The 14,539-nt window shown below is 45.5% G+C and overlaps 1 protein-coding gene across 1 annotated transcript in view; it reads left to right on the forward strand.

Annotated features, from left to right (window-relative positions):
* The first annotated feature begins 7,145 nt into the window (after window positions 1-7,145).
* The window catches only part of TACC2 (transforming acidic coiled-coil containing protein 2), a 193,248-nt gene continuing 185,854 nt past the window's right edge, over window positions 7,146-14,539 (forward strand). Inside the window, 2 exon segments of the mRNA XM_038578977.1 lie at window positions 7,146-7,602; window positions 9,614-9,691. Of these exon segments, the coding sequence (XP_038434905.1) occupies window positions 9,659-9,691 (33 nt within the window). The 5' untranslated portion in view covers window positions 7,146-7,602; window positions 9,614-9,658.

A 14,539-nucleotide genomic window follows, 5' to 3' on the forward strand; every position in this document is an offset into this window, starting at 1 on the left:
ACCCCCACAACAGTTCTCTAGTTTCAATACCTTCCTGCTTGATCTAACCTAGGGCAGGTCTAGGCTCACCTCCACCCACCTCACCCTGAGACCTCCTTGACCATCCAAGACAGAGACAAGCTATACAAAACCAAGATTGTTTTTAAACAGCAAACATTTGGATAAAACTTGGCATCCACTGCAGCTATTAAATCAGATGTTATAGGCCCGAGGAAATGTTTTTGATATGCCACTGTGAAATGGGAAATAAAAAGCAGTTTCAAAAAGAGGCACCTGGCCGGCTCAGTCCATAGAGCATATGACTCTTGATCTTGGGGCTGTAGGTTCAAGCTCCATGTTAGATGTAGAGATTACTTAAAAAATTATTTTAAAAGGAAAATAACAACAGCAAAATAAATCCAAAAGAGTACAAACAGTATGCATGATCCCAATTTTAATTTTGTGGATTTTACTTAAGTTTTTAAATGTACACAATCCTAGATGTCAGTTGGTGTTTCTCTCCGACCTGTAGACTCCAGCTCAAGCCCATGCCTAGTGGATCCCCAAGGTCTACCCCATGGTTTCTGTGAATCTCCAGGGCTTGTATACTCTGGTCTCCTCTGCTCTCAGGTGTTTACTTGACTATTGTAATGACCCAAATATGAATAAAATATGAATAAAATGCAGCTCCCTCTTCAAGTACCAGCCCCCTAACCTCTGCCAAAAGTAAGACAAAGCAGAACAAAGTGCTCACAAAGCATTGGTGAATGTCTTTGAGTGAAGATCTGGGGCCGAAGAAGAGGGCTGTGTGCTACAATGGAAGAAGAGTGACGTTGGACAGGCATGCTAGTTACTTAAGTGTCCTCCGCTCACATTCAGGGGAATTTTCCCTGACCCTCCTCCATCATTCCGTATCTCACAGCAATGCCCAGGTCCTTCCTCAGCCCCTCTGTCCTCTTCTCTGACTTTCACCTTAAGAACCAAACTTCTTACTCTCCTTTCACATGGGAAGCCCCTTCACTATCTGAGCTTCAGCTCCTGCCACCTACACAGACTAAATTCAGTTCTTTTCCCAAAGAGTCTTCCTTCTCAAGAGGAATTCTGTTGCCGAGCTGTGAATCAGCTGGACTAGGCTGCTGGAGGGTGAAGATTTAAATTTGGCACTCAACTGAAAGTCTCTGGCCTTGATCATCTATAAAATGGTGGCGTTAGATTAGGTCAGTGCTTCTCTACGTAGATCAGGGCCCATTGGTGAGCAGACAGGCCATGAGCACGCCAGGATTCCAATCCCCTCCACTCTTGGTGTGGTCAGGTGGGGCCCAGGCTGGGGATGAGGCTTCAAGCATTCTTGCCATGTCCCCAAGTCAGAGGCTGTGTACCTGTCTTCATAGTATAGTATGTGCGCCAAGACATGAAAGGTCAGGAACCCCCATGAGGAGCTAGAGCTATTGTGCGCCCCGATTCTAATAGCTGGTCGTAGAGACTGACATTGGTGTCACAGGAAGTCTACGTTGTGATTGGGTGACAATGGGTTGTCGGGGTGGTGGGGAATCCTAACCACATCTTATTAAAGTCAGAACGTTTGAATGGAGGGAACTCACCTTGTCATTCATTGAATGGAACACACGTTTACAGGATTCCAAAACAGGGAGAACCAAACTAGGAAAAGATCTGGGTTGGAATCCCAACTCTGCCACCGTATCAGCCAATCAAGTCAGAAGACAGAAATGTCCCCGCTACTTTCACAGAGAGAATTTGACATAAAGAATTACTCGCTCAGTAAATACCAAGGCAGAAAAGCCAACTCAGAGTCATGATAGAAGGTGGCATCTGCAGGAGGCAGTTATCACACTCAGCACTCAGGGAGCAGAGAGAAGCTGCAATTATTAACATTTAGAAGCTTGGAGGAGGGCTGCACAGAAGGGAACCTCAGGCCCCTGTGGAGGGAACCCCAGCCATGAGGCAAGCTCTGGGACAACTGCCCACGGGACTCCAGTGCTGCACAGGATGGGATGACCCCAAGGGGAAGCCATGAGGCTGGATGCTGCTCCCAGAACTGGGAAACAGGCAGGAAGGAGTGTGTTCTCCTTCTTCCTCCTGCCTCTGGCCTCCGCCTCCTCTTGCAGAGCCTCAGGAGCTGCTGACCAAGCAGAAGTGGATCTGCAGAGTCCCCACACTGGACTACAGCAGGTTTGAGGCTGGGAAGTAGTAACTGAATAACTAGCCCAGGCTCTCCCCAATGGCGGGGCTGGGTATAGAGGTCTCTGGTCTCTGGGGCATAAGAGACAACTTGTGAGTTCCTTCCAGTCACCCAGTCTCCACATTCTACAAGGCTGGGCTTTCCCCATCAAAGTTTGTTGGTGGCCTCTGAGATAGGGGATGGAAGAAGACAGGAGGCTGGGGAGAGGGGTGAGGAAGAGCTGTCATGTCACTCAAACCCCGCAGAGCAGCCAGGTCCCTGCCAGAGGGGTAAGCAAGCAAGGTCTCTCCATAAATCCCCTTCCCAGGCTACGGCTGTTTGTTTGTATTAAAACAGGAACATGATAACAGAGCTATAAGTAGCTCTGCGCTCAGCTGTGCAAGGTAGGGAGTTAGGACAACTGAATTCAGCCACTGGAGGGAGAAGATGAGGTCTCCCACCTGCTGGGCCATTTGGGAACAAGCAGCTGGCTGAGGTCGCTGGGCATGTCGAGCAGCCAAAGTCACCACCGGCCAGGTGAACCTGAGCTCACCTTCAATGAGCAAACATAACCTGGACTCCTCCAGCCGATGCCTCCTGGGCTCAGCTGACACAGGACCTGACTGGCAGGATGCCACTGTGGCCAGAGGGCAATGCCATAGCAGGGCAGGCAGGTGTCATCTGACCTTGCTGGTCTGGTCCAGAGCCCAGTGCAGGGCCTGCAGAGGCCCGCTCAGGGGTGAGGCTGTCTGCTGAAAGCACGCCTGTCCCAGTCCAGATCAGGCTCCAGGCCCTGCTCGCTGGGAAACAAGGGTAGATCATTCCCACCTTCTTGGCCTTGGCTTCCCCATCTGTGGAGGAAGTGTTGCTGACGATGATCTCCAAGCTTCTTCCAACACTAACAACCCAACATGCTCAATGCAGAAGAAAAATCAGAACTTTTTAAGCCTTTAACACAGATACATTCTCATCACATACAAAAAAGAGCGCTTTTTTTAAACATAGAGAATAAAAACGTCCCTAAATAGAAAACTTAGTATAATTGTCTGATGTATCAACAAATCCCAACAGGCTGTTCTCACGGGACAGCGCAGGTTAGTTGCAAAACCTCTCTGAGCCTCCGCGTTATCGTCCATGACATGGGGCCGCCGTGATCTTGTCTCTGATTTCCTAGCTCCCTGTGCCTCCCCACCCTACCTGGAGCACGTAAAATGGGGCATTGGCCCAACCTGGACACCGCAATCTGGGTCTGAGCGACGTCCTCCACCCACAGGCCGCTTGTGCACTGCTCAGCTGCTGTGCTGGTTCTCACGTTTCCACTTCCCTTCCTCCTCCACACTTGGCCCCAGGCCTCATTTCCCCGGTTATGCTCTTGGCTCCTCTCAGCACTGCTCTGGCGACCCAGCCCTGCTAGGCTGTCTGGGCCACCGCAGGAAGCGACGGGCCCAAACCTGGCCCTGTTCACAGATCAATGAGGGGGGATGGGTCGCATCAGCTGGGACTTTCCCAACCAGCTCCAGTTGCCAACAGCTAAACACTCCATGCTCTACTCTGGGAGTAAATGAGCAGAAAAAGAAATGAGAGAAAAAGGCTATCAACCCCTTTGAACTGCATTGAAAAATCTTCCAAGGTGGTAAGTAGCATCACATCCTTCATGAATGCAGGGTCTGGGGCCAACTGGCTCCATCCTTCCTCTTGCTCTCTGCTGGTCTTGTCCATGTGACTTGATCCCTCTGGGCCTCGGTTGTTCATCCATCAAAAAAAGAAAATACCTACCCCGTCGCTTTGCTGTAAGTATGAAAGAGCACACAAGCAACCCAGTGCTTGGTACGTGAAAAAGCTCAATATTTATGGAACACGTGAAGAAGTGAATTAATGAATCAAAGACTGTCCTGTTTTACATTCGGGGGCTGTGATGATGTGACAGCAACAAACCAGTTGAGAAACATCTTCCCAAGCAATTATCCGTTAAAATGAATTTTATATTTTAATCTACCGGAGAGTAGGTTGAGGTTAGCTGGCTGGTTAGGCTCCGTGCAGGAACAAGTGGGTAGAAGAGACCTTTGTGCATTCAGTCTCATTTGTGGCAAGCCACTGGAAAGAATTGGAAGCCTAAACTGTGGATCCTTTTCAAAGATGTGCAGTTTCATTTGAGGACATAGAGGCACTCTTAGCTAAATTAACACCTGGTGCCCGGCGATGGCCACGGAGAGGGACAGGATTGGAATGATGCGTCACCAGCCCAGTAAACACTTCAGTGTTTACTTCTTAAAGTAAGAAGACACTTAAATGGCTTCTTCAAAAGTTCTTGAAACCATCTGCTTTCTTCTTACTGAGCCTGTGTTATAAATAAAACGTCTTAGTCGCCATTTGTTTTTCCTAGCGCACAAGACAGTTTAGCTGAGCTTTTATTGCAGATGTACCGATTTCTAAGTAGTTGCACCCAAATTCATGATTTTACTGAAGGGATAGAAAGAAGGCAGTATAAACCTTGTTTCACTGAAGGCTTTGCTTATTGAGACTCCAAATAGACCCACTGCCAGCAATAACAGAATAGGCAGGGGTTTATAAGTTTACGCTGTTCCAAGAGCTTTACTGAAATTAACTCACCACCACCATGTGAGGTAGGTATTGCCATGATTCCCATTTTAGAGATGACAAAACTGAGGACACAGAGGTTAAATAACTTGCCAGAGTTTATACACCAGGCAGCGGTCTGGTTCATAATCCCAACCCCTGCCTCCAGAGCAAAGTTGTCCTGGAGATGGATGAGCAAATCTACACACACCTGGGTTTAGTCACACGTGGTGGGAAATGGAAATCTGGTTGCTTGCTTAATGTCCAGCTTGAAAGAAGACAGCACAAAGAGGGAAGCTGATCAGCCATGGACAGGTGTAGACAGCGGTAAGTCAAGGAGACTGATACTGAGGTTCTATCAGAGTACTGCCTTGGGAAGAGGTGGTCATGGCTAAGGAATGTAGACAATCTGGATTCCATAGCGCTTGGCATCTGAACACATCCCCTGTGCCTAGGCAATCTGTTAGAGGAGACGGAGCACCAACTTCTGGGATGGAAGCTAAAAGGTCTGCTTACTTGAGGTGACCAGGACAGCGGTGGTGGGACAGGTGTCAGTGATGATGCCCAATATCCAGCAGTCATGACAGCGTCGGTCCAGGAACCAATGGTGGTGGCAACAGTGATATCAGTGGCCAACCCTGAGCTGACGGAGGGGATGGTTCATGGAGGGAATTTGCGCTGCCGAAGGGATGCAGCTGAAATTGAATACTGAACATTCCCCACCTTCAACATCCTTATGGGACTCCACCATTTTGGTTGGCCATCCTCTCTCTGTCCTTCTCCCCTCCTCTCAGGGGCAATCCTCCCCGTCTCTTTCACTATGTTTGCTTCCTGTTGCCCTCTGAATGACCCCTCTTCATTTTCAATTGGCTCATCCAAGATATTTCACTTAGAAAGATTCTCTTCCCTAGAAGAATTCTCCTATGACTTGGGTGGAAGTGGGGGAGGGGGAAGGCAAACATTCTTTTTTTTTTTTTTTTTTTTTTTTTTTTTTTTTTTAATTTTTTATTTATTTACTATAGTCACACACAGATTGAGAGAGAGAGAGAGAGAGAGAGAGAGGCAGAGAGAGAAGCAGGCTCCATGCACCGGGAGCCTGATGTGGGATTCGATCCCGGGTCTCCAGGATCACGCCCTGAGCCAAAGGCAGGCGCCAAACCACTGCGCCACCCAGGGATCCCCGAAGGCAAACATTCTTGATCCTCATCCCACCAATCCTTAATTGTACAGAAACCCGGTGTTCATAAACAGAAAAGTAACAATTTTCAAACATTCCCCCCCAACTGTGGAATTATTTTTTCAAACAATAGTTTGTACAGAACTCCAAGATGTGAAACATAAACACTTTAACATAGGGTGAAATTCATGTAACACAAAATTAACCATTTATTTATTCATTCATTCATTTATTTATTTATTTATTTATTTATTTATTTATTATTTTAAATGAACCATTTTATTTTTTTATTTTTATTTTTTTTATTTTTATTTTTTTTAAATGAACCATTTTAAAGTGAACAACGCAGTTGTATTTACCACATTCACAATGCTGGGCAACCGCCGCTTCTGTCTAGTTCCAGAATATTTTTCATCTCACCAAAATAAAACCCTAAACCCATCAAGAAGTTACTCCCCCTTTCCCCAGCCCTTCCGAACAGTCAATCTGGTTTCTGGATTTGCCAATTCTGGACATTTCCTATCAATGAAATCACACAATACGTGATTTTTTGTGTCCGGCTTTTCTCAGTAAATTTTTGTGGTTCATCTGAGTTGTTAGCACGTATCTGAACTTCACTCCTTTTTATGGCTGGTCAATATGCTGCTGTATGGACGAACCACAATTTGAATATCCATTCACCTGTTGGAACATATACACCTCGGCTCTGTCCAAACCGAAAGTGGGGGCACCAAACCCCCCCCTCCGCATCCAGCATGAGCCCCCCCCACCCAGAGCTTGCCGAGCCACCTGGCCCCCAGGAGGCCTCTGATGTCATGCCAACTTGCTGCCCTGGGGTGGGGGGCACCTCGCGGCAGGGATCAGGGCCTTCTGCAGAAGGAAAGACTCTGCCTTATGAGAAACAAGATAGAAACTGGCTTGTTCTTGCAAATGAGTGGCTGGCTGGCAGAAACCCAAGGGATCGGGGAGGGTGGAAGGGCGCGGGGCAGCAGGGTCTCCGGGCGGCTGCGCACTGGTCCCACCCGAGGGCCTCGAGGCCTCCTCAGCACCCCGGCCAAGCCTGCAGCACTTTATGACTTCACTTGTTGAAAGTCAAGCCACGCCTCGGTAAGTACATTCTCCACACACCACACCATAAACAGGTGCCAGACTGCTGGCGTCATCATCTTTCCACAAGTTTCTTTTGTCTTGCCACATGATTTAGGGTGGGAGTTTTCCAGGTGCCAACGGGAAGCCCTGGGCGCATTTGACTCCTGTCCCCAAGGAGAGCTCTGTCCCCGCTCTGCTGGGTGGAGGGCGAGTGGGTGACCCGCGGGGCCCTGCTCCCCGGCAGGACGATTCCGATCGCTTAGGTGCAGCCAGGCAGGTCACGGGGCCAGTTTAAGTCTGGATAAGCCTTCTCTGAAAGGAGCCCTGCTAATGTGATAACCGGGAAAATCCTCTATGTGAAAGGCCCTGGCCGCGATGGGCGCAGAAACGCTGATTCCACGTTTGTGTGTTGCCCGGGGCCCGGGGAGGCCGCTGCTCAGGTAGGAGGTGCTGTGGGTGCGAGGGTGGAGCCGGCGGCCGAGCGGGGCTGGGTGACGCGGGGCCTCGGGCCGCACCTGCTCCCGAGTGCGGCAGGAGAAAGCACAGCTGCCGGGGAGCACACCTGCGGCCGCAGCCTCCGGAGTCCCAGACCCCCCCAAATGTAAGTAGCGGGCAGGGCTGTACCCGCCTTCCCTTCTGGTCCCGGGGGCCGGGGGGCTGGCAGGGCTGCAGCTCAGCAGGACAGAGCTCCCGGAAAGCCAGGCCTGCTCTCCCGCCGGCCCTCTGTGGTTTTGAAATTTGCACTGAGCCAGAAGTAGGTGGTTGGGTTTTGTGTTTAAGATTTATTTATTTTAGAGAGAGAGAGAGCGTGAGCACAAGCAGGAGAGGGAGAGGGAAGGAGAGAATCTCAAGCAGACTCTCCGCTGAGCCAGACACCGGGCTCGATCTCACCACCCAGAGATCATGACCTGAGCCAAAACCAAGAGCCTGAGGCTCAACCCACTGAGCCCCCCGGGCACCCTGACCCAGGAGTAGTTTTGTCATTGTCCTTTAGTCCATTCATGCGAACAAAAAGCCAGCCCAAGCGCTCTGATTTGTGATACCATTATTGAATTTAATCTGGTGAATGAGTGTCAGAAATTAATATTACAGAGAACCGCATGACATTCCAACTGTGTGTGGGTTAAACTGGTTGGCACAGCGGGGTGGCAGTCATTGATAGGGGCATAATGATTAACACCCAACATTATTTGCTAATGAGGCATCATTTTCCAAATGAACATCAAAAGAAACCCTGAACTGATCAATTTTAAATGCATGAAGGTTTTCATATTCTGTGAGCATATGATACATATATATTTTTTTTTCCGATCTTATAAACAGTAAACAGAATGATTTAAGGAATTGCCTCCTTTTGACACAAGGGTTTGGAGTGAGAGAATCAATCGATCATTATAGGGACGTCACCTGCAATTTTCCCAGTTTGGGGGCGTTTTATTTGTGCTGCTGAAAATACTCACATTTTATTTTCCCGTGACTGTTCGGTACACATAACACATGGAAGCTCCTCAGTCAGTGGTTGAATAGATAAGCAATCAGTGGACAAATTTTATTTGAAGTGAGTCAATCACTGAAGTTTTCTGAGCAAATACTAGGGTGTAAGCAAACACTGCTGCGGAAGGAATCTTGAATTAGAAGGCAGGAGGCTGAGTCGTTTTTCCAGCTCTGACTTCTCCAAACTGGGTCTTGGGCAAGCTCCCTTGCCTTCCCCGGTTTCAGTTTTCCACCCTGGATTAGCCTGGTAATCCCTAAGGCTCCAGCTCTAGAAGTTGATAATTTTACAAGTTTTCCATAACTTAGTTTCTCTATGTAGAAAAAGCGAGAGGTTATAGGGTCTCGTGGAACTTAGACGACGTCGGTGCAGCCGCGGCTTTGTGGGCTGTGCAGGAGGCATCCTCACGATGCTGGTGATCAGTCACCAGCGTGGCTAAGTGAGCCCGTGGAAGGGGTCTAGTTGTCCTGGAAGCCCCCTGCTTTATGGGATTATGTATTCCTTGTCTGGCCCCGGCTACCCCTTTTCCTCACCAAGAAAACCATCCTGCCTTCATGAAAATATGTGCAGAAGCAAAACTGATTTGATGAAGCAAGTGCTTAGAGTAAAAAAAAAAAAAAAAAAAAAAAAAAAAAAAAAAAAAAAAAATACCGTATGGCACCGAAGGGAAGTGGATTTCACACCCCCTAAGGTTGGACCCCGGACCCTCGTGGTCACTTGATGGGGGAACTGCCACACTCTGCATTTCCAAAGTGAGCACCAGGAGAAACAGCACCCCGAAAGTGGCCCTCCTGGAGTAATCTTTGGCAACTGCGCCCCTCCTGTCACTTTGTGGATATACCTACATGTGTACGTTGGCGTTAACACAGACTCCGTAACAAACTCGTTTTTCAGAAGCGTCTGCCAACCCCGGGGTGGGGAATAAAAACAGCAGCCCATACTGGGAAGGAAGTCTGGGTGGCATATCGCAAAAGAAAAGCCTTCAAAAGCGATTTTCCATGATGTGACTGCAGAGATCAACATTTCCCATCATCTGGCTTTTGAGTTTGGGGAGACGCGCAGAGAAAGCCTCAGATCTTCTTCGATGTTACAGATGTGCTTACCCTTTTATTTCTTCTAGTTGCTTCTGGTAAAATCCTGAGGGACGCTGACACCCTGAATCGCCATGGGCAATGAGAACAGCACCTCGGAAAGCCAGGTGGGTGTCAGGGAGCTTCCCCCCTCAACCTACATGGGTCCCTTGACTGACTTTGATTAGATTTTTTCAGCATCTCCTCTCCGCCCAGGAAGGAGGAAGCTAAAACACACATTATACATAGATACATACGGGCACATATGTATTTCCAGAAGTATTTACCATTTGCATTTTCAGAATTCTTGTATTAAGGCTAGCTCTGATTTTATAAACTATATATTTTTTAAAAACCTAGCTTAACTGTGCTTTTATTCTGTGCTTTTAAAATTGACAAAATAAGAGTTTGGCACATTTTTCCTGCATCGTGCCCACCCCATCCACTTACTTCTATGGATGCATCAGAGAAGGTTGAAATGAAACCTTATCCATCCTTCTCCCCCAAATAAAATTATGGCCCTTAAAAAGTGATCTTCAAATCTATCAATGTTGAACTATCTATGTTCGTTAGTGAACATCTATCACTGTTAAAGGTGAACTATCGTTTCCATGTTGGGTAAGGTTTTCATGATTGAGGAATGAGCCTCAACTGCTTAATTGTGCATACGGCTGGGATTGTTAAAATAGATTCAAATTTTATAGCTCTTCATTTTCAGTTTGAGAGACTCAATTCAATGACCCGGTGAACAAAGTCAGGGGGACGCTTTCCTACCTCTCTCACCCACAATGCACATTTTTTGATTAACGGTATTGAGTTTTCAGAACGAGATCACTGGATCTGAAAACCAGCATAAAGCAATTTGTATTCCTTCTGCCTTTTTCTTCCCTATGATCTTCTTTTCTCAAGGAGGAACACAGAAATCGTTAAGAGAAAATGTTGGCAAATTTCGGTCTTTAGGAGCAGGCCAGAAACAGTAAATGGCAGGATCTGAGACAACAGGGAGAAGGAGGGACTGTGGCAAATAGGAGGGATCCTCTCCTGTTGTTTGAAGGACGCACCTCCCTCAACCCTGGCTGGTGGTGGGAGTGCAGGCCCAGTGTTACAAGACCTTCTTATCTTTTCAAGAGAAGTCAAAAGCCTCTATTTTTCTATAAAATCATAAAATATTTATAATTTAACTTTTTTTTTTTAAATTTTGAGACAATGATAGATTGGCGTGCTGTTGCAAGACCTAAAACAGAGATCCCTGAACCCTTTACCTAGTTTCCCCCCAGGGTAACATCTTTCGAAACTACAGTGCAAACTCCTATCAACGTTGATACAGTCAAGATACCGAACATTTCCCTCACCCGAAGGATTCCTTGCATTTTCCTTACAGCCACCCCCACTACCTCCAGCCCCCCACTCCTAACCCCTGGCACCTCCTAATTTGTCCTCTCTGTCTGTAATTTTGACTTTCTGAGAACGTTATACAAATGGTGTCACACGGCATGTGACTTTTTGGAACTGGCTTTTTTCACTCGGCCTAATTTCGAGATTCATCCAGGTGGTCATGTGTGTCGGTAAATTCACTCCTTTTACTTGCTGGCTTATGCTCCGTGGTATAGAAACATCTGGGTTGTTTCCAGTTTGGGGGCGATCACAGTATCGCAATGTCACAATAAAGCTTATTGTGAACCTTTGCATACAGATTTTGTGTGAGTGTGAATATAAGTTTTCATTTCTCTGACGCGAACGCCCAAGAACTCAATTGCTGGGCCACGTGCTAGTTGCATGTCTAGTTTTATATAGCAAGTTCGGTGTTATAGCATGTTTAGTTTTATAAGGAACCACCAAACAGTGAGATAGAACCCTTGTACCATTTTACATTCCCACCGGCAATGAGCAATGGATGAGTGACCCAGTTTTTCCACACCCTGGCCATCATTTGGTGGTGTCGCTATTTGGTGGCACCATGCTGATATGTGTCTTGTGATATGTCACTCTGGTTTTAATTTGCATTTCCCTGAAAACTGGCGTTGCTGATCATCTTTCATGAACTTGTGGCGGTCTGTGTGTTCTCTTTGGTGAAATACTGTGTTCATGTCTTTTACGCATTTTCTAATTGGCTTTTTTATAAACTGTTGAGTGTTAAGAGTATATAGTCTAGATACTACTCCTCTGTCAGATTGCGGTTTGCAAGTATTTTCTCCGGCATGTAGCTTGTCTTCTCATCATCTTAAGAGGGTCTTATACGAACAAAAGTTTTTATGAGATCAGTTTTTCCTTTTCCTTTTCTGCCAAGTCTAGCACTTTGGGTGTCAAGTCTAAGAATTCTCTTCTACATCCTGAAGATTTTCTCCTGTGTTATCCTTTCCAAAGATTTTATAGTTTTATATTTAAGTCTATGACTTATGTTGCATTCATTTTTGTGTAAGGTCTGAGATTTAGGTCGAAGTTCATTTCCTATGTTTTTGTTCTGTTTGGTTTTGTCCGTGAATGGCCATCTCTCCACTACCTTGTGTGGCAGACACTATTCTTTCTCTCTTAAATTGCTTTCACACCTTGGTCAAAAATCAGTAGGTCCTATTTGTGTGAGTCTGTTTCTGGTTTCTGTTTATTGACCCACTTGTCTACTCTTCCGCTGATACCACACAGTCTTGATTACTGCTGCTATGTAATAAGTCCTGTCCCACTTGACTACTTTTCAAAATTGCTTTAGCTATTTTAGCTAGGACTTAAAGCTTTCCACATAAATTTTAAAATAAGCTTGTCTATGTCCCAAAAAGGTCTTGCTGGGATTTTGGTAGGGATACATTAAAACCTATAGATACACTGGGGAAATTGACATCTTTACTATGATGAGTCTTCCAGTCTATGGACACATAGTGCTTCTTTTTTATTTCTTTCATCATCATTTCATAAACTTCAGCGTATATATTCTGCATATGTTTTAAGTTTACGCTTAAGTGTTTCATTTTATTTGCAGTGATTATACATAGCATTGTGTTTTTAATTTTGGTTTCTACATGTTCATTGCTAGTGTATTGATTTTTTTTGGTATTGCTCTTATATCCTGTGACCTTGCTGAACTCACTTATTAGTTCCAAGAGGCTTTTTGTGGATTCCTCAGGATTTTCTATGTAGACAATCACCGTATTTGCAAATCAAGAGAGTTGCATTTCTTCTTTTTGATTCCTTTTCCTTCCTTATTGTGGCTAAGAATTCTAATACTACGTTAATTAGAAATGGTCAGAGTGGACAGCCTCACCTAGTTCCTGGTTGTGGGGGGAAAGCATTCCATCTTTTGCTGTTAACAAGTAAGTTATTAGCTTGCAGGTTTTGATAAATTCTCTCTCTTTTTAAACTTTCTTTCTTTTCCTTTCTTTTCTTTTCTTTTCTTTTCTTTTCTTTTCTTTTCTTTCTTTTTTTTCTTTCTTTTTTTTTTCTTTTCTTTTCGGCCCTAGGGTCAAGAGTTGCATGCTCTACTGACTAAACCAACTGGGCACCCCTATAACTTCTCTTCATCAAGTTAAGGAAGATCCACCTCTATTCCTAGTTTGCTAAGGATTTTTATCATCAATGGGTATTGGATTTTTTCAAATGTGTTTTCAATTTTTCTGTGTCAGTTGATGTAGCCATATGATCTTTCTTTCTTCTTTGGGCTGTTGCTATGTTAGATTACATTGACTGATTTCCGAATGTTGAACCAGTCTTACATACCTGAAATTAATCTTACCTGGTCGTGGTGTATAATTATTTATAAAGATGTTAGGCTTGATTTGCTAATATTTTGTTGAGGATTTTTGTGTCTAAATTCACTATAAACACTGCTTGGTAGTTTTGTTTTCTTTCTCAGGTTCTGGTATGCTAAAACTTATCTCCTAGAATAAGTGAGGGAGTGCTTTCTCCTATATTCCTAGAAAAGGTTGTGTAAAGAAATTCTACACTTTTCACAATGTTGGGAACTAATTTAAATCATATTTAAACACTCTGCGAGCCAAAAAGATGCTCCTGCTGCCTGAGGTTGGCTCATGTCCTACTTCTTTGTGATCTCATTAAAGGGATGTTTTATCTTGTGTTTTAGAGTGAAGAAGGGCATGGCCATTGGTTCGGTGCTTTCCATGTGCAGACACAGTACAGGCCCTAGACTCATATTCTGGCCTTTAGTCCCGCTGATTCACAAACTAAGTGGCTCAATTTCAATACCTTCTCTAAAGACTTGCAGATCTGTTTGGGTCCCAAACCATCTGGAAGCTCTACTGTTGGCTACAAACACAATAGAGCCCTAGTTGTCACTGGGGGTGTATTTGCTCCTACCCCCAGGACATTTGTCAATGTTTGAAGGCAGGTTTGGTATCACAGCTCCAGAGTGGGGGTGCTACTGGTATCTAGTAGAGGTCAGGGATGCTGCTAAATGTTCTCAATGCACAGGGATGGCCCCACGCAGAGAGTTATTCTTCTGAAAATGTCTAAGGTGCCAAGGTTGAGAAAACCCAGAATAGCAGAACATTTATCTTGCCTGCTTGAAGAGAACTCCTTGGGGCGGTGGCTGAACTTTAATCTGAGATGAATTTCTACCTGAATACAGGCAAATTAAAGTGGCTTACGTTTTTTCTTCATTACATTTACTAAATTACACTGTCCAGAAATGGAAGGCTGGTTGCTTAGAATAGACTAACAGAGATGGAATTGCTAGGTCAAATAAAGGGTGTTTTCAAAACTCTTGCTATACAACTAGATCTAGATTTATCTGTATCTACATACAAAATACTTTCTGGAAAGGTGATGCAAATTTATACTTTTCTCATCAGGGTATGAGGGGGTCCATCTCACTAGATCGTTGCAAGCAACGGATATATTTCAGTGTTTCAGATCTTTACCTCTCACCTCCTGCCAGCCCCCAGCCCTGTCCTCTCTCTTCATCTGTTCCCTGCTGGAGCAGACAGGAGGTGTCTTCCTGCCATTGCAAATTTTCACATCTCCAGCCTCAG

Source organism: Canis lupus, chromosome 28 (genome assembly GCF_011100685.1).
Source record: "Canis lupus familiaris isolate Mischka breed German Shepherd chromosome 28, alternate assembly UU_Cfam_GSD_1.0, whole genome shotgun sequence".
Classification (NCBI taxonomy): Eukaryota; Metazoa; Chordata; class Mammalia; order Carnivora; family Canidae; genus Canis; species Canis lupus.